This window comes from Tursiops truncatus, chromosome 16, assembly GCF_011762595.2.
Source record: "Tursiops truncatus isolate mTurTru1 chromosome 16, mTurTru1.mat.Y, whole genome shotgun sequence".
NCBI classification, from domain to species: domain Eukaryota; kingdom Metazoa; phylum Chordata; class Mammalia; order Artiodactyla; family Delphinidae; genus Tursiops; species Tursiops truncatus.
Window position 1 is genome coordinate 32,307,445 of NC_047049.1, and position 23,870 is coordinate 32,331,314.

The 23,870-nt window shown below is 45.4% G+C and overlaps 1 protein-coding gene across 2 annotated transcripts in view; it reads right to left on the reverse strand.

Moving 5' to 3' along the window:
* The window catches only part of PLCE1 (phospholipase C epsilon 1), a 317,614-nt gene that overhangs the window by 74,532 nt on the left and 219,212 nt on the right, over positions 1–23,870 (reverse strand). For both annotated transcript variants that reach the window (XM_073794169.1, XM_019939658.3), the window contains exons 5-6: positions 7,474–7,619; positions 1,113–1,371 (exon numbers count right to left, since the gene is read on the reverse strand). In XM_073794169.1, the coding sequence (XP_073650270.1) occupies positions 1,113–1,371; positions 7,474–7,619 (405 nt within the window). The remainder of the gene's footprint in view (positions 1–1,112; positions 1,372–7,473; positions 7,620–23,870) is intronic.

The following is a 23,870-nucleotide window of genomic DNA, read 5'->3' on the forward strand; positions in this document are numbered from 1 at the left end:
AGCAGGGGCCCCAATAAAGCCTTGCCTGAATTTCTTGTCTGGCCTCTAGTCAATTTCTATCGGCTGGGGAAGGCCAAGAACCCTGGTCGGTAACAAGAGGGGCAGCTAGGCCATGAGATAGGGTGTTCCTGCCTTCTGAGACATGAGGGAGGCGGTGTGGGTGCAGCTTTGGGGGGCTTGCTTTAAGCTTTCCCCTCCATTTCTTGCACTTTATCCCTCCCTCATAAGCCAGGGAGATGCAAGCCAGTAGTGCTGCCGGCACCTGTCAGAGGTTCTAAGTCTCCCTGATACCAGGCAATGCTTTTGTTCCCAGGTGACCTGGAAGAGGCTGCAGTTTTAGGAAGTTTTCCCACTGCCACTGAGAAGGGCTGTGTGTGAGTGTGAGAGTGTGTGTGTGTAAGGTCAGCAGTGGGTGCTGTCACCATGGTGAGAATGACTCTAGATTTCGGTGTGGGACTTCCAGGTATGGGACTCCTCAAAATTCTCTGTAAAGTTCCCCCCTTTTAGTCCCTTCTATCGTTTCTAAACACTATATAAGAGATTTCCATATCTTCTTCCATTTCTCAATGCCCTTCTCTCCAATGCCCAATGCTCCGTGTCCAAGCTCTGTGGTCTTCTCCATGCTGGGGGTCAGGAATGAGAAGCAATGGGCTGGGGGGAACGGAGGCAGTGCGATCAGGAGCCCAGAGCTCATCCTTAGAAGACGTACCAGATTCCCACAAAGGAGGAAAGGAAGGCAGTATTGACTTCCCTTCAGTCTTTCTTCCACTGATCCAGAAAAGTTACCACTATCGCTTGACTTCTCGTATCCCCTGCACCCAGACATTCCCACCCAATAAGAGAGAAGAAAACCCCATCAACCTTTAAAAAAAAATCAGGAAACAATACCCATTTGCACTTGTACTTTCACACTGCCCCATTAAAGCTAACTTAATATTAAGCCCCAGCAGCGTTAGTTGGCATTCTTTTCTCTGGAACGTTCAAGGACCTATTACCCAACACAACAGTGACAACTGATAACCCTGGGCTCAGAAAGGTCTCTCTTCTGGCTTTAGTGAGGGACAAGCCAGGCGGCAACAACGACTCACCATGAGGATTTTGAAAGGCCTCACCTCTAGAGTTTCTTCTTGGGAATTGTACCTCGGGCAAAGCTTCATGAGGCCAGAGGCTCCATCAAGCACCTCACAGAGCTCCTTCAGAAACACCCCGCAGAACGGAACCACCTTACAGCCGGGGATGTGCAGCGCCCGAGTCACCACCTTCCTGTACTCGCAGGAAGATTCATGCTGGGCCATGGCGTCCTTCAGGCTTCTCATCGTCTCCAGGTCAGACTGGTCCATAAACTGCCACATTTTTAAAACTTTTCTTGACCTATTACAAGTCAATGACATTTTGTTTTTAGACTGAAGGAGAAATAATATAATTTACATAAAATAGCCTAAATTCCATACAAAATTCATTTTATTTCATGCTTTCTTTCTGTTTTAATATTTATTTAGGATTCCCCAAATGATGTGACTATTACTTTAATAAATTGAAACACAAAATTAAATAGGACAGATACATACAAAAATACATGTGGGGACTTCCCTGGTGGTGCAGTGGTTAAGAATCTGCCTGCTAATGCTGGGGACATGGGTTCAATCCCTGGTCCGGGAAGGTCCCACATGCCGCGGAGCAACTAAGCCTGTGTGCCACAACTACTGAGCCCACGCGCTGCAACTACTGAAGCCCACGTGCTCTAGGGCCCGCGTGCTGCATCTACTGAGGCTGCATGCTGCAACTACTAATGCCCACGTGCCTGCAAGTCCGTGCTCCACAACCAGAGAAGCCACTGCAATGAGAAGCCTGTGCACCTCAACGAAGAGTGGCCCCCGCTCGCCGCAACTAGAGAAAGCCAGCGCGCAGCAACAAAGACCCAATGCAGCCAAAAAACAAACATACACGTGCAGGAGGAGTTAATTTCGGAAGGTGGGCACTGAACTTAAGTTTGAGTTTTTCTGATTTCCCAAAAGGGAAACTTCCTGGGTAATATGGTTTCTACAGGTATTTATGGAGGATCGCCCGCAGAAAATGTGTTCCATCCACTCCTCTTGATCTTTTAAATGTTATTGGATTAGGCCAGTCCCGCAGTGATACCCACGAAGCCTGTTTTGACCTCTTCTGTTGAATTGCTTCTACTGAATCCAGCTTTGACATTAAGTCACTGGCCTGTCTTGAGGGACGTTATCTTAAAGTATTATTTGCAGAATAGGATGTTAAATGAGATTTTTCCTACTTTGAAATTGCTGCTGAGAACAACAGCTGACATTGAACCCCACCTTCTAAAGAGAGGCAGTGGGTTGGCACCAGGAGACCCAAACTGCTCTGCCCTCAGAGGTCTCCCACCCTCCATCAGCAGAGGAACTGGGTCTGAGCAGCCACGTAGGGAACGCTCCTTTGGAGAGGGCTGTCAGGGCACCATATGCAAGAAGGAGGAAATCACCCAAGTGCAGGGGCTTCAAGGGAACTCCATGGAGAGGCTGATCCGTGTCCCGGCAGCTTGTGGGTCAGAGACTGACTGGTGTGTGATTTGCTTGGGGAAGTCTAACGATGAGAGGCTGTGTTGAGCTGCCTGATGGCATCATGAGGGAGAAGGTTCCAGCGGGCGTGGCTCGCATTTGCAGACTCTGGGCGGGCAAAGCGCTGGGTGTTTCTGTGAGTCAGGAATGGACTCTGAGAGTCAGTGGGGCCTGAGTTATCTTGAAAGGCCTGCCGGTGAGGTGACCTTAGTGGAAAGAGTCTGTGAGGGTAGGACTTCCAGAACTAGACACTGTAGCGGGGAGGACTGAGTAGTCAGCCAGAGGTGCACTGCCCCTTACCAGGTAACGGTGCAGGGAGGTGGCTATGGGACAGTGGGTGAAGTTAAGGCAGGTAACTAGGAAGTAACCCTGAAACCACCCCTCATGGCTTTCAGTGGGGGCTCCAAGGCCAGATCACCGCTGCCCCAGTCAAGTAACACGGGCTCCCTTTACCCCTCCACCCTTCTCCTCTCCTCTCCTGCCCATTTCTTCTGCAGGGACTCTGAGTTGGAGGGAGAGGGAGAGAAAAGATAAACCATATCTTCCCACACTCCCGCAGCTTTCTGAGACTGGTTGGGCTGCAAAATTGGGGAAAGAGTGAAGCTTTAAATGAGAAGTTGAAGTTTTGATTTATATCAGACTGGATTAAAAGATCATTATGTAATATCTAAGATATCCAAAAGACATAAAGAAGCACAACATGACAAACACCCACACATCAACCGCTCAGTTTAAAAAAATAAAGCATTAATAATATGATTGAGGCCCCAATGGATTCCTCCACGAGCATATCCTCCTCCCTCTCTCACCACAGGGGACCACAGGGGACCACAACTGCGACTTTAGTGCTCTCCTTCCCTTACAATTCCTGATACTTTCCCAACACACGCAGATATCGCTAAGCAGTTTGTAGAACTGTTTGTGCATTTTTAAACTTCATACAAACGGTGTCACGCTGTAGGTAACTCTCAGGCAACCTGCTTTTGTGGCATTGCCGTACGATTCTCAGGTTCATTCACGCTCATGGGCGTAGGTGAATGAGACTGCTTATTAACTACAGAAGTGACGGGGAAAGACACAGCGTCCCCAGAGACACGACCCAGAGTTAGGGGAAGGAGAGCCAACTGGCAGGTTTGAAAGACAGTGAGGTCAGAAAAATAAAATTGTCTCCTGATTTCACCCCACTAAGTTCAGCTTGTTCTACAACCAGTTCCTTATAAGGTGGTGAGAGTCCTTTTGGGGCCACGGAGTAGAGGTTTAAATAAATGAAGTGAATACATGAATGAGACTTGGTTCTCATTATTTAATCATCCTTCTTTCCGTGAGTAATGGAGCCGTCATAGTACTCTGGGGGGCAAAAGACAAACCTCAGTAAAGATCAAATGAGTTTTTGTTAGATTGAGAATTGACACTTTTAAAAAACCTCTATTTCTTTTTATGATTATAAAGGTAGTAGATGCCCATCGTAGACGACCTGGAAAATACCAAAAATATAGAAAATCCACCCGTAGTTCTTCCACCCACAGCCAACATTAGGTATATTTCCTTCCAGTACTTACTGTATTTGTGTCTCTCTGGTCTAAACATTTAATAAATTTTGTTATATAAATATTGCTGAGGTTATTAAGTATAGACCGCTTTGTTCCCACGTAGTTTTACGTATTTTATGTTACTTGTTTTCCAGTGATATTAAAAATGTTTTATAAACGTAATTTTTGGTGGCTAAATAATATTCCATTGTATGACTGCATCATGTTATTTCCCTCATTTTTCTATTGTTGTTCATTTGGGTTATTTTATTTTATTATTTTAAAACTGAAGTGTAGTTGACACTTGGGTTATTTTATATTGACATTAAAATTGAGTAAATCTTGTTATATGTAAATCTTTGTACTTCTAATTGTTTCCTGTAAACAGCTGAGAATTTAGTTTGAGGAAGCAAAATGTATAAAGTATACAGAAAAGCAGTCACTTAACAGTAAGAGCCCCCTTCTCATCTAATCGTTTTAAAAATAAAAAACTTTCAGTTATCTTGGTGTAGTTCAATTACCTGTAATCTAAATATTTTCAAACCTGAAAGTACACACATGAGCTCTTCCTCCACAATCATTCCATCATAAGGACAGCTAGCAAATTACCTCCTGTATATATTGTTCCAGCTGAAGAGCTACTAAACTTGGTACTTTTACCCATCTATCTGTAAAGATCAGTTCAGTTTTAAGCCAAATATAGGAGCATGAAACTAGGTAGCAGTGGGTCTGAGGTGCCCAGGAATCAGTGGTGAGGTTAGCTCGTTTGGGGTTATTGCTCACCTAAGAAAGAGTTACCTGACTCTATGGACTTCTTGGATTTTGAATTCAAACTAAGTTGGGTCTAAAAGTCCCATTCACCCAAGGCCTCCACGGGTCATTCTGAGGCCATTCTTGTATCAAGAAAGTCTCTAATAGAGTGGTCCCCAACTTTTTTGGCACCAGAGACTGGTTTCGTGGAAGACAATTTTTCCACGGAACAGAGGTGGGGGGGATGGTTTCGGGATGATTCACGCGCATTACGTTTACTCTGCACTTTTTTTCTATTATTATTACACTGTAATATATAATGAAATAATTATACAACTCACCATAATGCAGAATCAGTGGGAGCCTGTTTTCCTGCAACTAGATGGTCCCATCTGGGGGTGATGGGAGACAGTGACACCTGAATTATGTGGCTTATGTTCAGTCTACTCCATAAGATGCAGCTTAACTGTCACTTGCCACTCACTGATGGGGTTTTGCTAAGAGTCTGCAAGCAATTGACTTATTATAGTCTCTGTGTAGTCAAACCTCTTTGCTAATGATAATCTGTATTTGTAGCCGCTCCCCAGCGCTAGCGTCACTGTCTCAGCTCCACCTCAAATCATCAGGCATTAGATTCGCATAAGGAGTGCGCAACCTAGATCCCTCGCATGTGCAGTTCACAGTAGGGTTTGAGCTCCTATGAGAATCTAATGCCGCCACTGATCTCACAGGAGGTGGAGCTCAGGTGGTAATGCGAGCGATGGGGAGTAGCTGTAAATACAGATGAAGCTTCTCTCGCTCACCTCCTGCTGTGCGGTCCAGTTCCTAACAGGCCATGGACCACTATCGGTTGGAGACCCCTGCTCTAGTACATGGTATGTGGCAGCCAACCTCCAAAGATCCACGCGTCCTCCTGCGGTGTGGTCCCCACACATAATGAATCAGTGCTGGTCCTATGTGACCAGTCCAATATGGCAGAAGTGACAGTGTATTACTCCCGAGGCCGGGACACAAAAGGTACTGCAGCCTTGTTCTTTTGGATCATTCACTGCGGAGGGAGACAGCTGCCAAGCTGTGAGGACAGTGACATCCCGAAGAGAAGACGTGAAGTCCCCAGACAACGGCCTGCCCCAGTTTGCCAGTCAAATACAGAGGATAAGCACCATTAAAATAGAACTATTTTATCATAATATGATCATTCTTTTTTTTTAAGAAAAGTAACACAAATTCTTTGTAGAAAATTTATCACAAAGAGAACCGAGTCATCTGAATAAAGCCTCCTATTCTCCCAGTATTTTTCCTCCTTTCGAGCTATGCTTGGTGCATTTGTGTGACCATTTTAAATGCCAATGACATGATCATTTGAGTTTATTCTTAGTTGAGAAAGTTCAAAAGGACAGAAAAATTTCCAACTCAGAATTTTCCCCTCCACCCCCAACCCTGAATCCCTATGTAGGGCCTGGAGAATCAAAGAAAAACCTCGAAGTGTTATGAAGCAAGATCTATTTATAGATCTATCTATAGATTTATAGAACCCTCAATGGGAAGGTGAATCTCAGACAACAACAACAGCAATCACAGGTCCTCTTTCTGGAGCCTTACTACATGCCAGACACACATACTCAACACTTTACATTATCACATTAAATCCTATGTAAAGGGGTAGGTGCTTTTCATTATTGTCCCCATTTACAGATGAAGAAACTGAGGCTCAGTGAAGTCAAGTAACTTGCCCAGATCACACAGCTATTCGGGGCGGGGAGCCAGGATTTGATTCTCTGCTATTCTCATTCGACCATTCATACTCGTCTCCTTCACACCACACTTGCACCTGCAAGAGTGAGAAGCAGCTACTTTGTGCAAGGTAACCAAAGCTGAAACGGAACAAGGCAGGAGGCTTTATTGGCAGAACGGTGATCTTCTTATTAGCTTGATAGAGAAGGCGTAAGAGCAGGATATCACAGAGGTTAAGGGCACGGACTCTGAACTCAAGGTGGCCTGCAGTCACATCCCAGCCATGCCAGGTGACCTTGGGTGAATGACTTAATTTCTTCTTACCTTAGTTAGAAGTTTCTTCTTTTGTATGGTGTGGGAATAATAATAGTATCTACCTCAAAAACTGTTCTGAGAATTAAAAGATTTAATGCATAGAACATGCTTAGTCCAATGCTTGACACATAGTAAGTGTTCAATAAAAATGAGAGCTAACATTATTCAATGCTTATTATGAGTGGTGACCACTGTTATTTTTAAGGGCAGTCAGTAGTTGGGAGCTTATAGTGCTGGGGTAATTTGTAAGGCAGAGCTGGGAAGAGATAGGTAACAGTGGGGCTCACAGGGCAGGCAGGGGAAGAAACAGGTCAGTGATGGGGTTGATGGAGTTATGCAATCAGATACTTAGCTTGGCCAAGAGCAGGGGATCAGAGCAGACCCAGTGAATTAGGATCGTGACTTCTGAATTCTGCAGCCTCTTTGAGGGACACGGATTGTGGTGCTAGCAGAGGTTATTTCCCCCAAATAATCACGACTAATTGTCTGGTTTGGGTAAATATGGTTACCCAGACAATTAATTCAGTGCCACGCAGCTGGTAAGAGGAAACCCCCCAGAAAACCATATTCCCCAACGCCCATACCTGAGGCCGGCCAAGAACTCCATGACGGCGTTGTAGTTGCCCATGTTCCAGCAGCATTTGGCCACGTGCACCAAATACGAGAAGACTTCCCGCTTCTCCTCCATGGAGCCCGCCGTGAGGATCAGCCATGTCACCCAGGAGCTCACCTGCAGAATGCAGAGAGGAGCGTCCACTGAAACCATGCGCTGGAAGCTTGATACATACTTTTCCATAAGAAAAATGTTTTTTTTTAAAAAAGTCAGTTTAGTATGAGGAAATGAAGGACCCAGGCAAGAGACTGAATTGAAGCTGTAGCTCCATCACTGCTTTGCAATGGAATTAACCTCTCTGTATTCTTCAGCTTCATCTTTAAAATGAGGCTGAAAGGTAATTTATACAATCTCTTTTCAGCTATAAAATTCCATGAGACCATAAGAAAACAAGGCCTAAGGATAACTATGATTTAAATGTATTTGACCAAAAGAGCAAGAATAAATGCAATCAATGCACTTAGCCCATAAATGAAAGTCCATTTGTCAATTAATAAAATGCGTAATATTAAATGAAAAAATGCAAAAAAAGTTTTTTGAACTGTCTTTCACAAAAACATTATCTATTATGCTCCTCAAATGACTAAAAAATAGAACCAATATAGCACTTCATATATGTTAACTCATGTATCTCTCACAACAATCCTAAGAGTCAGGAACTATAACTATGTTCATTTTACAGATGACGAATGAAGGACAGAGGGCCTAAGAGACTTGCTCAAGGTCCTCAACCAATAGGTGGCAAAGCCTGAATTTGAACCGAGGTGTGTGGCCCAGAGGTGTCCCTATTAACCACTCACTAAATGCCTAATGTATATACTGTTCTCCTGCTCTAGGCTTAAATTTAGTCTAGTGTGATTTGTCTTTTCTACTACACAGACTGGAGTATAATATTTAATAATAATCTACTACTAAAGTCCCCCCTTTATGGTATGCAGCCTCAAAATCCTTTGATTAATTGCTAAGATTATTTTGCTGCTACCTGTACTTTGGTGCTTGGAACACTAGTGTTCACTTACGTTACTTTCTCCATCCTGGCTAAGGTCTGGGCTGATAAGTTCAGTTGTTAATAGATCAAAGCCTTGGTCTTGACCCCACATGGCCCATTAGTTGTACTTGGTTTAGCAACAGTGCTGAAACCTGGGGAGCAACTCATTTCCCTGGCTTGAGCGAGAGTGAAGCCTGAACAGAGAAGCCTACAGGGAAAAAAGAGTTCAAGGTCTAAGGCAACCACTTCCCTGACTCCCTCCCTCCAAATAAAATGAGAGGAATGAGTGGCATTTAGTGCTGGCAGCAACCGCAGAGGGCAGTCCAACCCCATGCTTCCAGATCAAGAATCCAAGGCTCATGGGAGAAATGATTTGCCAAGGTCACAATTCTTGATGTCAAAGCTAGGACTCCCAGGCTGGTGCTCTTTCAGCTGATGAAGGGAGCTAGTTTTTGTAAACTTGGCACTGGTAGGTCCTTCTAAGCACTCAATAAGAGATGCACATTTGAAGACAGAGATGGAATCAAAGGAGAAGGTACCGAGAAGAGTACCAAAAAATGATTAAAAAAATGAAAAAAGCAGAACAGAAGAGATTGATGCTGAACATGTCTTTCCTCTCCCTACACAAAAACAAATAGGGAAATAGCAACAGAGAGTTTCAGTGCTAAAACAGGGTTATAATCTGGTAGCAGCCAGGAGCGCTGCAGTAACAATCGGTCTCTTCCCTTCTGAAATTTGCTGAAGCAAAATGTGATGGGCCACCTGCCACCCCTGAGACCAGCACGAGCCCAGTGGGCTCTAAGCAGGCACCACCGACCTCTACCTGCTCTGGACTTGGCTGAACTCTTGTGAAACATCAGGAGGACAGATCTGGAATCAGACCCCTAGGACAAGCCGTAGTCCAGATCATGCTGCAAGGAATTAAGAGCCTCTTGGAAGAAGATAACCATTCGTTTGATCTCCTGGGACTGCTTTGAGCACACAGGAGCCCTTTGGGATTCCCCAAACCAGCCCCTCTCCTGCAGCCGTGAGCAATCCCTGGCTCACTGTCTCCAAGCTCTTTCCCTTCACCTGGTTACCCAGGTAAAAGTCACCAGGCTGGTGAAACTCTGGCTCTCTAGACCAAGACATTATTTTGCCAGTAAAGACTGAGTGTCATTAATGCTTCTAACCAATTCTTCCTTTGGTGTGATTAGTTTTGATAAGCCCTATCCTGCTCTAAGAAATCATCAGAAAACACTCAGAATCATAACATCATTGACTCTGAGCTGGAAATCCAAATCCATCTCCTTAAAATACAAATGAAACCCTGAAAAGTTAAAATAGATCTTCAAAGACACCCGATGCATTAGTTCTTCAAAGACACCCAATGCATTAGTTCTTGAGGCCTCTGGCTATATTTTTTCTATGGCTTTAGCTCCTTTCATGTTGAAATTGATGGCAAATCAGTGTCTTTGCAAAGTCTCTGTACTTTCAGGCTATTTTGGTCCCATACAGTGACTTATTAGTGCAATGACCTGAAAGGGTTAACATGTCTTCCCTTGGAGAGGCCTGCTTCACAGAGCAGACACAGACCACCAAGTGGTTTGTGCCTCAGTCCTGATCACACATCCAGATTTATTTCCTATCAGTCAAATCATTTTCCATATACTTTCCCACAAGGCTAGGAAAAAAATAGTGATACCATATTTCACATGGAAACCTAATTTAAGCCAACTGTTCTGTCTCTGAGTGTGAGTCCCCAGGGCTTGGTTATTGAGATTATGTAAGCACTGTTATTACAAACACACAAACACACACACACACACACCCCACCATCTGCTTACAGACTTCAGGGACAATTCTTATCATGGCCTAATGTATTCATAATTCCATAGGCATTAAGTAACGAGAGTGTCAGCACAATTATAAAAAATAAATGACACGAAAAGGAAACGAGCATTCAGTGATGACTGTAAAATGTAGCCCAAAGCATAAACATGGTCATATTTACTAAGTGGACAAGGGGATGTGTTGCCAATCCAGAAAGAATTTCAGGACACTGAAATCACACAGAAAAACACAAAGATCGCATACATGTACAGTACTATGACTCAAACATAGGGAGGAGTCCTAGGGCAGAAAGGTGTTAAATGTGACAGATTATTTTGCCTTATTTCAATGGTCAGCACAGCATAAAGAAAGAATCTGGCTCCCAGCCTAATTCTTTAAGCATTCCTCCCAGAGGCTCTGTGCTTACCCTGATGACCCTGACCCCTTCCTACATGCCTACAAGTCCTCCACAATTGTTTTTTTTCTTTCCTTCTCAGGCCTTTCTCAGTACTCTGAGGCCCAGCCAAAGTGAAGAGCTTGCCCCCTCTTCCCACATCAAATGCCTTACTGGTATCACACAAGCTTCGTTTGGGAGGAATGTTCTCGTTCCATTCAAAATGACCTTTCCCTGGCCCACCATGTCTTGCCTGTGTCCTTTGTAAAGCCAAATCCTTATCTTGGCCCTTGAGGCCCCTGTCTGTTCTCCAGTCTCACCTCGGCTCTCTCTACTACACTCCTGCTTTTAGGGAGGTGAACCAGGCTTTTCCTACCCTAGGGATCTTGCACTGGTTGTTCCTTCTGTGGGAAGCCCCCCTCTGCCCCATCCCTCCACCTTTGATTTAGCTAATGTCGACTCATCCTTTGGGCAGAACTGTGCTTAGACCTGCAGTCCAACCCCCTGCCCATGCCCTGAGCTACAGAGGCCCATGTTGGCCCTCATCCAGCTGTGCTCCCCCCCAGAGTGAGAAGTCTGTGGGGAGGAGGGAACCTGTCTGCCCACTGGCTGTGCACCCACCTCCAGATCGCTCACCCCTGTAGACCCAGGATTCCCAATCCCCTGTTCAAACAGCTCACTTCCAGGCCGGCAAGGGCCTGTTTTCTAGATCAGTCCTCCTGAGGGTAGATCATAACTCTAGGCCTGAAGGCTGGCCAAGTGGGGAGGGTGGTGTATTGATGGAGTTTACACCTGAGGCCTGAGGTGTCCACACGATACACAGGCATACGAGCCAGGATGGAAAGAGGAGGTGGGAAGGCCACAGGTGGGCCTTCCTTTGTACCTCGTGCTGAATCCCCCAAAGTCAGGGGCAGGGCCGCCTTCAGGAATCTGATGAAAGCCTTGCTGTCTTGAGGAGGCCTGTCCTGATGTGCCACCTGGGCTGGGTCCATGTGCTGTGCATCACGTGGTGCCCCAGATTCCCTGGACAGTCAGCACCGTGTTCCCTAAAAGGCTGACTTTGGGGCTGCCGTGCTCACAGCAGCAGAGCCCACTGTAAGTGCTTAAGGAGAGTCTATGAATGAACGCACGTGAGCTCCCCTGGGAAGGCCTTTCCGATGGCTCACCGACGCCCCACGTGCAACTTCCTCCTGCTTCTCCTTCACTGAATGTCGGACCTTGAGTGCAGCGTCACGTCTGCACTTGGGTTCTCACAGCTGTGTGGCTTTACATCTGGCTTAGCTTTGTTATATTTGTGTGCCTGACTCTTTCACATGGGTCTGTTCTGTCTCCCCCCAAGACCTTAAGTCCTCGAGGGCAGAGACCATCTTTCCCACATCCCCAGTGTGGGGATGCTCGGTGCCCCCGACCGGCAGGCAGGCCACTCAGAGTCCCAGGAGGCCGTAGGCAGAAAGGATTCTCAGCCTTCAAATGGTCAGATATTACATTTGGGAAAAGGCCTGAACACTTCCTACTGCTGTTCCCAGGTCCAGAAAAAGGGGACAAATGACTTCCTGCCAAGAAGTTTTTTTGAACATGCTGAGCAGAAGTTTTCGTAGAAAGATGATCCTTTGTAACAGGTATCTGGTCACCCTCACTGCTAAGTCCAGCCTCAAACGGTGAAATCTGAAGAAGGCAATGAAAGTCTCTCTAGACAAAGCTCCTCTGAAGCGGGTTGTATGCAGTGCACATCTATACCCGCCCTCCACTGAGCTTTACTAGAACAACCCTTGAACTAGAGGATGTGGCATGCTCGCGCAGGCAATACACTGACACGCGTGTGCACGCGCACGTGCACACACACACACAATACCCCTGCCCAGGCGGTACTCCTCACAACATGGAGCACCGGCATCAAAATCTCCACAGTGGTGGTAGGGTGTTTATTCAAATGCAGATTACAAGGCCGCATCCAGACCTAGAAACCAGTCTCTCTAAGATTGCAGCCCAGGAATCTGCATTTTTAGATAACTCCCTGGTGTTCTTGTATACACTTAAGTTGAGAGCTATACCAGGGGTTCGGTGTTCCTTTCTGTGCCCCTGAACCTCGAGTCAGGGAAGCATCACTTCTGTAGTACCTGTCCAATACTATAAGTCACCACCTCTGTGACTGTTCTTGAGACTGGGGCTGTCACCGGTTTGGAACGTGGAAGGAGGAGCCAGCGGGAGATAGCATAGCATAGCTGGTGGGGAGCGTGGGCACCGGAGTTGAGTGGACCTGCCTTCAACTCCCAGTTCCACTGTTACCCTGCACAGGTCCCTGAGGCAAGCGACCTACCCTCTCTGAGCCTCAATTCCCTTTTCAGTAAAAGGGGAATAATAATACTTACCTGAAAAGACTGTTTTCAGGATGAACCTGGAGGTTATATCTAAGACCTCAATGTGATGCTCAGTGTGTAGTTAAGGGCTCAATAGATGTTCACTACTGCGGCCACCTGCTGCTTCTACAACTACTATTAATATTGCTACCTGAGTTGTAGAGAAGCTGAATTCCAGGAAGCAGAGCACAGAAATTCAGAAGAGAGGAGTCTCCAAGTTCCACTTCCTAACTACAAGGAAGGAAGTAGCCCAAGGCCGAACCAGGAAGAATCTGTGGTTGCCCTGAGAAGGGTTTGCGCCCCAAGCACAGCCTGTCCTAAAAGGATAACTCATATTTCCTCTTCTCCGAAGGCTTCCCTGACTCCTCATTAGGAATAAATTAACCAGTTTTTTCTATTTAAATTGCTCAATCCCATATACATATGTAGATATTTACATATATGTATGCATAGGAGTATTGCTAGTACCTTGTTCTGAACCAATCTCTCCCAAGTGTGAGCTCCTTGAAGCAGAGGCCAGGACTTAATGTCAGGGTCTTGTACTAAGGATGCAGTGGCCATCAAGTTACACATGCTCAGGCATCCTCCTTGATGTGAAGTGAGTGCAGAAGAGTCTCTTGAACTCCTGGTCCTGCTTGGCATGGTTCCACCATGACTGTGTTTAGGAGAGACTCAGACGGAAAAAAGGAGGCACTTGAAGGTGGTTTCTGGAGAAGCCCTAAACACATCTTGGATTATACTCTCAAATTGCATCACAGTTGTCTATAGAACAAACTCTAAACCTCTTCTTTTGGCCTTCAAGCATGGTACCATATGATCTAAATTTACACCTCCAGCATTAATTTTCACTGTTGCCCGCCACTCATCTGTCTGACATTCCAATCCTACTACATTTTGTACCATTTCTTATTCTCTGCCTATTCTTTTTTCCTTTTTAATTTAAAAAAAAAGTCTACTTAAATACTCTGTCTTCTTTGCAGATATTACATTAAAAAAAACTGTCTTAAGTACTTAACATGTATTCATTTAATCCTACAACAACCTAATGAAATGTATGTCATTATCATCCCATTTAATAGATGAAATGGAAACAGAGAGGTTTAGTCACTTTCCCAGTGTCACACAGCTAGTAAGTTGTGGAGGGAGGAATCCCAACCTAGGCAGCCCAGGCCCAGAGCCCAGGCTCATAATACTGTCTCTGCAGGCACAAGCTGGTTCTTGAATGCTGGTATTTCTTGGGGCTCTGTCCTTGACCCTTCTTGGATCTCTTCTTATGCTACGTCCTCTTCTTAGATGATTTCTTTCACTTACCTGGTTTTACCCACCTCTCTGCTGCTGTCTCTGAATATCTATCTCTTGTCCTGTATATCCAAAAATTAACTGGACCTTTCCACCTGGAGGGCCCAAGGCCACCTCAAGCACACCCTGATCCCAGTCCTTGACTCTTCCTTCACCTTCCATTCCCTCATCCAACTGACTGCCAAACAGCCCAGATGTCACCTCCTCCAGGAAGCCTTTCTTGAATCCTCATATGTTTAATCAAAATTACTTTATCACTGCACTGTGACCACTTTCCCCCTGTCCTCTATCCCTGGAATTTGAGCTCCTTGAAGGCAGGCATTGTTTTACTCATTTATTTCCCAGCACAGGGTCCAGCATGAGTGGTGGGTCCTCAGTAACTTCTTACTTTGAGTCCCACACAAAGCACAGCAGCCCACTCCCTGTCAGTACTGCCCTTCTCAGAAGTGTCCAAGGGCCTGAGTGCCCAGGGCATCTGGAGGCTGCAACCCCACCCTATAATCACTTGTCTGCTTGTCCTTCACCCAGGAGGCTCAGAGGCTTGTGCTGGGAAAGGATACTCTGGGAGCCATGGCATAGAAGGCCTGTGGGCATTTGGGCCCATGACTGGAAGATTCCATTTTCCCTGAGAGCACTGGGCATCAGAGAGTTAGGGTAGTGATGGCTTTCTCGTCTGCTCTGGAATGAGCTGGGACCATTCTGAGGTGCCCTGAGTGATGTTCAGGAAATGGCCTCCCAGGTTACTTAAGTCCCCCGATGGGGAACTCACTGGCTGCAGGCCACACTGCTTGGAAAAGGGAGAGAGAGAAGGTTGTCTTCCAGGGCCACCGAACAGGTCTGGAGGTTCTGAGACCTGCTGTGAATCACTCTGGGTCCCAGGGCAGGTGGACACCTGTCACAGGAAAGGAAAACTGAGCCCAACAAGTCACTATTTCACTTGCAGGGCCCAACGGCAAATGTTTGCCAATCGCAATGCGGATGGTGAGCAGGTAACAGGAGACCAACAGTTAAACCGATACCAATGATCAAGCAGGAAGGAGAGAAGGGAGGGGAATAAAATCGTTTGCATGTGTTGGCCTATGTTCCCCTGAAGACAAGTCTGTGTGAAGAAACAAAGGATATTGGCATCCCACCAAGATCAATGACATCCTGCCCGGTTGGACCCTGGTAGATATAATGGATCACTAAGAAGAAGATAATTAAATCTGCCGTCTGTGCAGTACATGTGTGTAGGGGTGAGCTTCTGTGAATGAACTTGTTAGGGAATAAATCTGATGAAAACCAGAATTCTGCCTCTTTAGCGTCCCTGTTTCAATGGGAGGTGGGGGAGAGAAGGGAGAACACTGGATTTGAAGCCAAAGAAATGCAGGTTCACCGCTTGGCACTGCTTTTCACTATTTCTGTGACCTTGAGCAAGTTTCTTACCTTCCCCGAGACTCAATTTCTCACCCATAAAATGTCCTGCCATAAGGGGGATGGTGTGTGGTAACTAATAAAAGATACAATAAATGTATGTAATGTGCTCTAGTGGTTGGAGCAGAGTACATGCTCAATAAATGTCAACTAATACTGATAATGAAAAAAAAGAATAAGCAGCTCCTTCTTCAAAGATGTTTCTTTGTGGAAACAATGTTGGCCTTCGTATCACAGTGCCAGCTTCTCTGTTCTGTTTAGCAGAGAGGGAGTTCCCAAGGATTAAACTCTAAGAAAGAATGATCCTTTGCTTCTTTTAAAGAGGCCAGAAAGGAGAGGTAGAAGGAAGGCAGAAAAGGGGTAAGAAAAAAGTTGAGAAAAAAAGTATCAAAAGAAAGTCTAAGCGGAGTTGGTAGGGAGGGGTGGGAAACAGGAGATGGGGAAGGAGGATGTGGGCGAGGGCTGTCTGAGGACTTGTGGATATGGTTTGGTAGGAGGGGAAGTGCTTGGAAAATAGCAGTGAGTCACAGATAGGTTCTAAAGGGGCAGCTGCCCTGAGAAACCAGGGCCCTTTGTCCAGGAAACATCAGGTACATTGGACAGCAGTTACATTTGATTCAGAGTGAAATTAAACAACAGCATGGGACACTGGCCAGTTCAGTACCTTTCTTACTTCATGAGAAGGACGTTACCTTTTCTAGGGAAAGAATAGATCTCAATTCCAAATAAAACCCAACAGAGCTGTACATGTAAGGCAAAAATTCTAGGATGTCCAGTACAAAATAAAAGTACTTGGTGTGCCTCCCCAACCACCTAACCTATAAAAATAAACAATGACTGTCCTTTGATGAGGTCATGTAACTGGTTGAATGGTAACTACCCTGATGGCGCAAAGCAACGATCTTGAGCCTGACAGCTGAGTGTGCAGAAATTCACTTTGGGAAGCAGACGACTGCCCAGGGGCCTGGCTCCAGCACTTCCACACTGTACCTGACACTTCATTTGTCCTGTTCGCTGACTGGCATGCTTCTTCATGTGTGCCTGTCCGTCTGCAGCTCTAGATTTCGAAGTCTTGGCAGGCAGACCCTTGTGCCAATTTTGAGTTGTTCCCATGTTATTCTGCATACAGTAGGTGCTCAGTAAATATTCCAGCAGCTGTAGTTTTCTCTTTCTGCTCCAAAGCCCCAGATAGAGACAGGTCAGCCAGATTTTGTGGTAATGTGCCCCAAACTGTGTTCTGGGGACATGTTCTACCAGGATTTTGTGAAGAAAGTGTCTGGGGCCATACAGGTTTGGGGGATGCTGGGATAAATTAAGATTTCTTCACTGGCAGGATTTCTTAGAGCTTTAAATATGCTAATGTGCACGGTAAGTCTCCAAGAAGGGGCTAATATTCGGAGTTTCCCATATTCTTTATACCATATGACATTTTTTCAAAGGTATACTAGCATCTAGAAAAATCCTGGAATATTGGCACCAGTCTATCTGAGCTCCTACAGCCTGGAGACGACGCAGCCAGAGGCTCGTCTCCACTGGTAATTCTGGAGACCTCGGCCTGCATCTGCTCAACCTGAGAACACATTCCTCCATCTCTAGAAACTGCACGGTGTGAGTGGACTTCAGGAGGTAGAAATAGTCAGAAATGGCAGCATATGGTTTTGTAACAGGTGTCATAAATTCAGAATCAATATATTATTGTAGGAATTCTATAAACCAAGACACAAAGAAGATTTTCCTTAAAATCCAAAACGAGGAGATTAAGGCATGTGGGCAATTATCATTTCATAGCCAAGGCAGTCCTGAGGAAAGAGCCTAGCAGACTGGCTTTGAGCCATCTGGTTCTACTACACAGTGTGCCAACGAATATATCAAGGATCCTAAAGGTTATTTAGCTCATTTTCCTTATTTTATAGATGAAGAAACCCAAGAGAACCAGAGAGGTCAGGTGACTTGCCCAAGGTCAACTAGCTAGTGAGTGGTAGTGCCGGCGCTAGACCCCAGGTCTCCTGACCTCAGGACATCCTATAGTCACAATCTGCTGGGCTTCCGCTATCTCTCTGAAGAGGATCTGATGCACCGCCACCCCTCCCCCTCTCACTCCCTCCATCCGTGGGTCCAGAGAGGCAGGCTCCGCCTGGGTGAAGAAGCGGCACGTGCCAGCAAGGAGTTAACCTGGTCTGATGGGGAGAAGGAGAGCTGGGAGCTGCAGGAATTGCTGAAGACACTGACTCAGGGAGCCTAAGAGATGGTGAACAAAAGGAAGAAGAGTCAGGACATTGAGAAGCCCTCAGTGGGCAGCCGCCTGCCCACAGAGATTTGGGGCAGGATTCTAGAAGGGAGGCTGGAAGGAAGACAGGGAGAAATAATAGTTGGTGCAGTTGCTGCTTGTCTTCAATGACGGCAGGAGAGGTCCGAGGAAGAGTCAAGAAGCCTCCTCTAAAAAAACAAAAACAAACTAGGAAAGGGACTTCTCTGGCAGTCCAGTGGTTAAGACTCCGCGCTTCCCATGCAGGGGGCACAGTAAGATCCTGCACAACGCAGGGCGCGGCCAAAACAAACAAACAAAACAAAAAAGAAGCCTCCTCTGCTTCCTTGAGGAGAGGGGGCAGGTGGGAAGAGCCCTCCCAGAAGATTTCTGTTGGGATGTGTCTTCTGGGAAGGGAGACAGCGGCTGCTCACCGGTGATGCTGGCAGATTATGGGCTGCAGACCCTGATGAATAGCTCATGGGCATAAAGCCAAGGACAGGAGCTGCAGAATTCAAAACTCTGGGCATGGGGAGGCTGGAGGGAGCTTCAGACCAGCAGAAGAGGGGATTTATTTTGGAGACTGGGGCCACGCCACGTGGCTGGCAGGACTTCGGAGTGATTTTGAGTGGGCTGAAGTTCTACTTGTTTTCTTCAGGAGAGTCAGTTAAAGAAGTTTGGGGGCTATTGACAGTTTTGGGGTTGTGCTGACAGTTCCTGTAAAAGTGACTGACCTGTTTGGGGTCTGATAGTTTAAGGGTTCCTTGAAGCCATGGCAGGAGTGGGTGGGGGCCAAACACAAGCCTTGCTTCTCCTGTGGAGAGAGGGTGAGTTTCCACTCCAGAGTGGTTAAAGACATGTTTCATATCTGGCTCAAGAAATCTCTTTAGAGAAATATTTACTTGGAAAATGCTTTGGGTACAGATGACGGAGACTGAGAAGCAGAAACTTCCATTTAAGTATTAGAAAGTGGCACATCTTACACCCAAACAAAACGGAACAGAAGCCCAGACCAAACCAAGACCATGTGTTTGGGGTGCTGACTGGACAGATACTCTTTCCTAGATGCAGGGGGTGGGGGGTAGGAAGCCCACGATCAAAGTCAGAAGTGCTAGATTCAAGTCTCAGCTCTAACATTTACTAACTGTGATACTGGGCCAATTACTTTGTCTCTTCTATTCCTTCAATTTCAAGCAGGCCTGTCAGCAACACCTACCTTACAGAATTGCAGGGTTAAAGGAAATAAGGTGAAAGTGCTTATACTTAGAAGCACAGTAGAAAGATTAGCCAATGTTATTAATATTAATGGACATGCATTCAATGACTTCCAGATATGGCATTTGGTTTTGTGAGGCACCTACATTTAATGTGGTATTTCTTTGAATTTAGAAATTACAATTTTTAAATTAATGTCTTATTGTCTCCCTCACCCCTCACTGGCCTCTGCTCTATTAGACTTGCATAAAGAATATGCCTATATTACCCCAGCCCCACTCTTTTTTTTTAAGATTTATTATTATTTTTTATAAATTTATTTATTTTGTTTTAATTTTTTTGGGCTGTGTTGGGTCTTCGTTGCTGTGCGTGGGCTTTCTCTAGTTAGTTGCAGCGAGCGGGGGCTACTCTTCGTTGTGGTACGTAGGCTTCTCATTGTCGTGGCTTCTCTTGTGGCAGGGCACAGGCTCTAGGTACGCGGGCTAAGTAGTTGTGGCTCACGGGCTTAGTTGCTCCGCGGCACGTGGGATCTTCCCGGACCAGAGATGGAACCCATGTCCGCTGCATTGGCAGGTGGATTCTTAACCACTGTGCCACGAGGGAAGTCTGCCAGCCCCACTCTTTAAATTCAATATTTTTATATCTTTCTTGTGGCAGGAAAGAAACTAATAAAGGAGGATGCTATTTATGCCCACAGATAAATTAACAGATGTTAGTAAGAGCGTAAAAGAAAGTTTTCCTATGAGTTGATGAGAGTTCAGTGTATAATGTAAAAATAAGTAATCTTAAAACTAGACATTTTCATATAAGATTGGCTAAAAGATTTCTTTCTCTTTTCTCCTAATTTTCTAAGATACGGTCAGAAACTCATGTTTTAGTCAAATATTTTTCTGAAACAAAATCGGTTTGCAAAAATTTTTTCCTTTTAACTTTAAATGAATAGACTACAGCCTTCTATCAAATATATTCAACACCTGCAGCTTATAAACTCAGGCCCAGATTTCCTAAAAATGCTGGACATGTTTTAGTATTTTACTGATAAAACCCAGATGTCTTGTCTTACATGCCCTAGAAGAAAAGAAATATATAACCTTACAAAGAACACTCACCATTTTAAATCTGATTAAACTCTATGCCAAACAAGGACTGGAAAGAGTATGATGTTTGTACAAACAATCTTTTCAAAAGTATTTTTCAAATCCACTTAAATGTCCTGGAAAACTCCTGAAACGTGAGCCAGCAATATTTATGTACATTCCACCCCTGCATTGGAATATTAGTTTGGGATCATGTCTCCATGCTTGGAGTAGGAGTTGTGGTGATGATTAGCTTGATTCTTCAATCTGTGTTTCCAGGCCCACGTGGAATGAACCCCACTTTGGTCACATACATAGGGCAGTACCATTTCGAGACCGGTAGCTTGGTATCAGAACAGCCTGTGAGAGTTTGCCATTTCGTGTCTAATTCTGTAGATCTGGGGAGGGGGAGGGGAGGAATCTGTCCTATTAAAAAGTTTCCCTAAGTGATTCTGATTAAGCCTAGGAACCGCTGATCTGGAGTCTCGGCCATTTGCAAACTTAAGTGTGTACAGGAATCTTCGGGGATTTTGTTAAAATGTAGGTTCTGATTCAGTAGGTCTGGGCTTGAGGCTGGGGTTACGTGCGGAGATTCTGCATTTCGCTCTCAGGTCTCTTCGGTCTTTTTCAGTCAGGAATGGTTCCTCCATATTTCCCTGCCTTTCGTGTCCTCTGCAGTTTCAAAGATTGCAGCCTTACACTCTGTAGGATGGCCCTTGACCTAGGTCCGCGGCATATTTCCTCATGACCAGACTTTGGTTACGCTGTTCTGGCAGGAATGCCCCGGAATGAAGCTGGCTCTGGCTCGGTACATCACAACAAAGGGCCCAGGACATCAACACTTGGCACCACTTGGGCCTATCAATCTTGATCATGTGCCCAGATTTCTCTACCATAAAGTCACCATTTGCCCCCTGATAACTGATCAGTGCTTTGTGGGGAGGTCGTTCAGTGATTGCACTGAAATGCTGCTGCTCGTCAAGCCTCTGTCCATCTGCCTCCCGCTGACGACTACCACTTGGATCAGCCGGCTACCCCTGTGAGAGCTGCCAAATGATGATTTATATTTCCACCCTTACTTCTATATGGATTAGCTGCTTTCCTTGGTAAGAATGAGCTCTCCCTTCTCCCCCATTTATTTATTTATTTATTCACTTAAATCAGCAAAGACTCCCCACTATATTGGAATCCATGACTATCATAATGAAGCTCAAACTGTTGCAGAAGCTCAAATCCTGAGTCTTTCTGACATGTCTCCATCATCATTCGAGCATTTCCTTACTTTCTAGCATAACAAGATGTTTCAGACTTCTCTTAATTTCTTCCGGCCCCAGCCATGGAATCAGCCTTTTCTCCAAGAAGCCCTTGGTTTCCTTTTAGTGGAGGATGGTATTTAAAATACAGTGTCTGTGTGCTCAGGGTGTTCATGCTACTGGAATGTCATTGTTTCTAGGTCTCCTAGGCACACAGAGCTAGAAAACACACACATAATCCCCCCACACCCCATAACTATTCCCATATTTATCTCTTTATATATATTTAAAAACATAAGTTCATAATGAAATCTACATTTCCAATACCTCAAGGTTCTTTCTTCTTTCTAGGTTTGTATCTTTTCCAACAGTAAGGAACCTGGCTTTCAGATATTTTTCCTTCATATAGATAGTACTTATTTATACAATCAGCTGAGTTATTTGCTCAAAGTAACCGGTATTCCAGCCATCCAGGCCTTCTCTTCCATCCACCACCTACATATACCCCCGCCACCACCCTACATTGTCTGATGTGCCATTGATGTACTTCTGCGTGGCTCCCACACCCCTCACTTCAATGAGGCACGCCTGCTCCTGACGCCTCCATGCTGGGCAAGAAAGGGAAGGCTATTCATCCTTTGTAAATGGACCAGTAGTGTCTTGTGTTTAAGCTACAATGGTTAGTAACTTCATAATTGTGAAAGTAAATTTGACCTTTTTTGTTAAAACATTCACTAATAAAAAAGTAAACATTAAGATAATTTAAACATTGTGTGTGTGTTTGTGTGTGTGCGTGGCAGCTGAACTTTAAAGTTGTAAAGAACTTTAGAGGTCACTTAGTCAAATGGTTTCAAATTTGGGGGCCCCAGGATTTTATGGGGATGCCTAGGACATGACATTGAATAAGCAGAGCTGCTCTGATGAAGAGAGGCTGGATGAGGAGAGGGATAGAGTCTCTTCAAGCAACATTCCTTGGGGCTCCTGAGAACATCATTTCAACACCACCAGCCTTATCCACCCCTCAAACTCCAAACAAGGAGAAGACAGGCTTTACTGACCACTTTGCTATTTGCTGACAGCTTAGCCACATAGATTTGTCCATTGTCCACTGTTGATACATGGCCAGGAACGACCTATGGGGCCAAGCTGTGTATCTCACCAGATTTGGGGATTCTCACATTCCTTCTGAATCCTTATGAAGGGGTATCAGAAGGTCACATTGCATAGGATTTCCCCATTGATGGCATAAACTCCAGCTCTGCACAGGAGAAACAGGATGGCCTAGATCCCTAGCTCTTTTTTTTTTTTTTTAAATATATGTATTTATTTATTTTTGGCTGTGTTGGGTCTTCATTGCCGCATGCAGGTTTTCTCTAGGTTCGGAGAGTGGGGACTACTCTTTGTTGCGGTGTGAGGGCTTCTCATTGCAGTGGCTTCTCTTGTGGAGCACAGGCTCTAGGCGTGCGGGCTTCAGTAGTTGTGGCACATGGGCTCAGTAGTTGTGGCACGTGGGCTCAGTAGTTGTGGCTTGCAGGCTCTAGAGCGCAGGCTCAGTAGTTGTGGTGCAGGGGCTTAGTTGCTCCGCGGCATGTGGAATCTTCCCGGACCAGGGCTCGAACCCATGTCCCCTGCGTTGGCAGGTGGATTCTTAACCACTGCGCCACCAAGCTCTTAACTCATCCCCAAATTATTTCAATGTGGCATTTAGGTGAATAGGATATACCCGCCCCTACTCCCCACAACTGCAAACAGAAAGAGACATATCTACATTATGACAAAAAAAACACCAGTCTTTCAATGGTAGAAAGGTAAAGAGTACTCAATAAAATAATATTGAGCATTGAAAATGAATCAATCATAGCCACACATACCGACATGGATGAATTTCAAATACAAAGTTGAGTGAAAGAACAAGTCAGGAAAAAACACACACAATTTGGTCAAAACCTTCCAATGATTTCCCATATCGCTCTGGGTAAAATTGAAATGGTCTACCATTAAATCGAAAAGCTCTATACCATCAGGCCGCTTGACCTCACCTTCTACTAGTCCCCTCCGTTCTCCACAGCCACACTGACCTCCCTACTGTTCCTTGAATGTGCCAGGCATGGGACCCCCCCGGCCCCCACCCCACCCCGCCATCTCCACAGGGCATTTGTACTTCCTGTTTCTTCTGCCTGGACAGCTCTTCCTTCAGATGTCCAGAGAGCTCATTTCCTCCACCCCTTCCTGTCTTTACTCAAATACTAGGCTGTCTGCAAGGTCTTCCCTCACCACCTACTTCAGGTTATAACAGCCACTCCTCCCCAACACTCC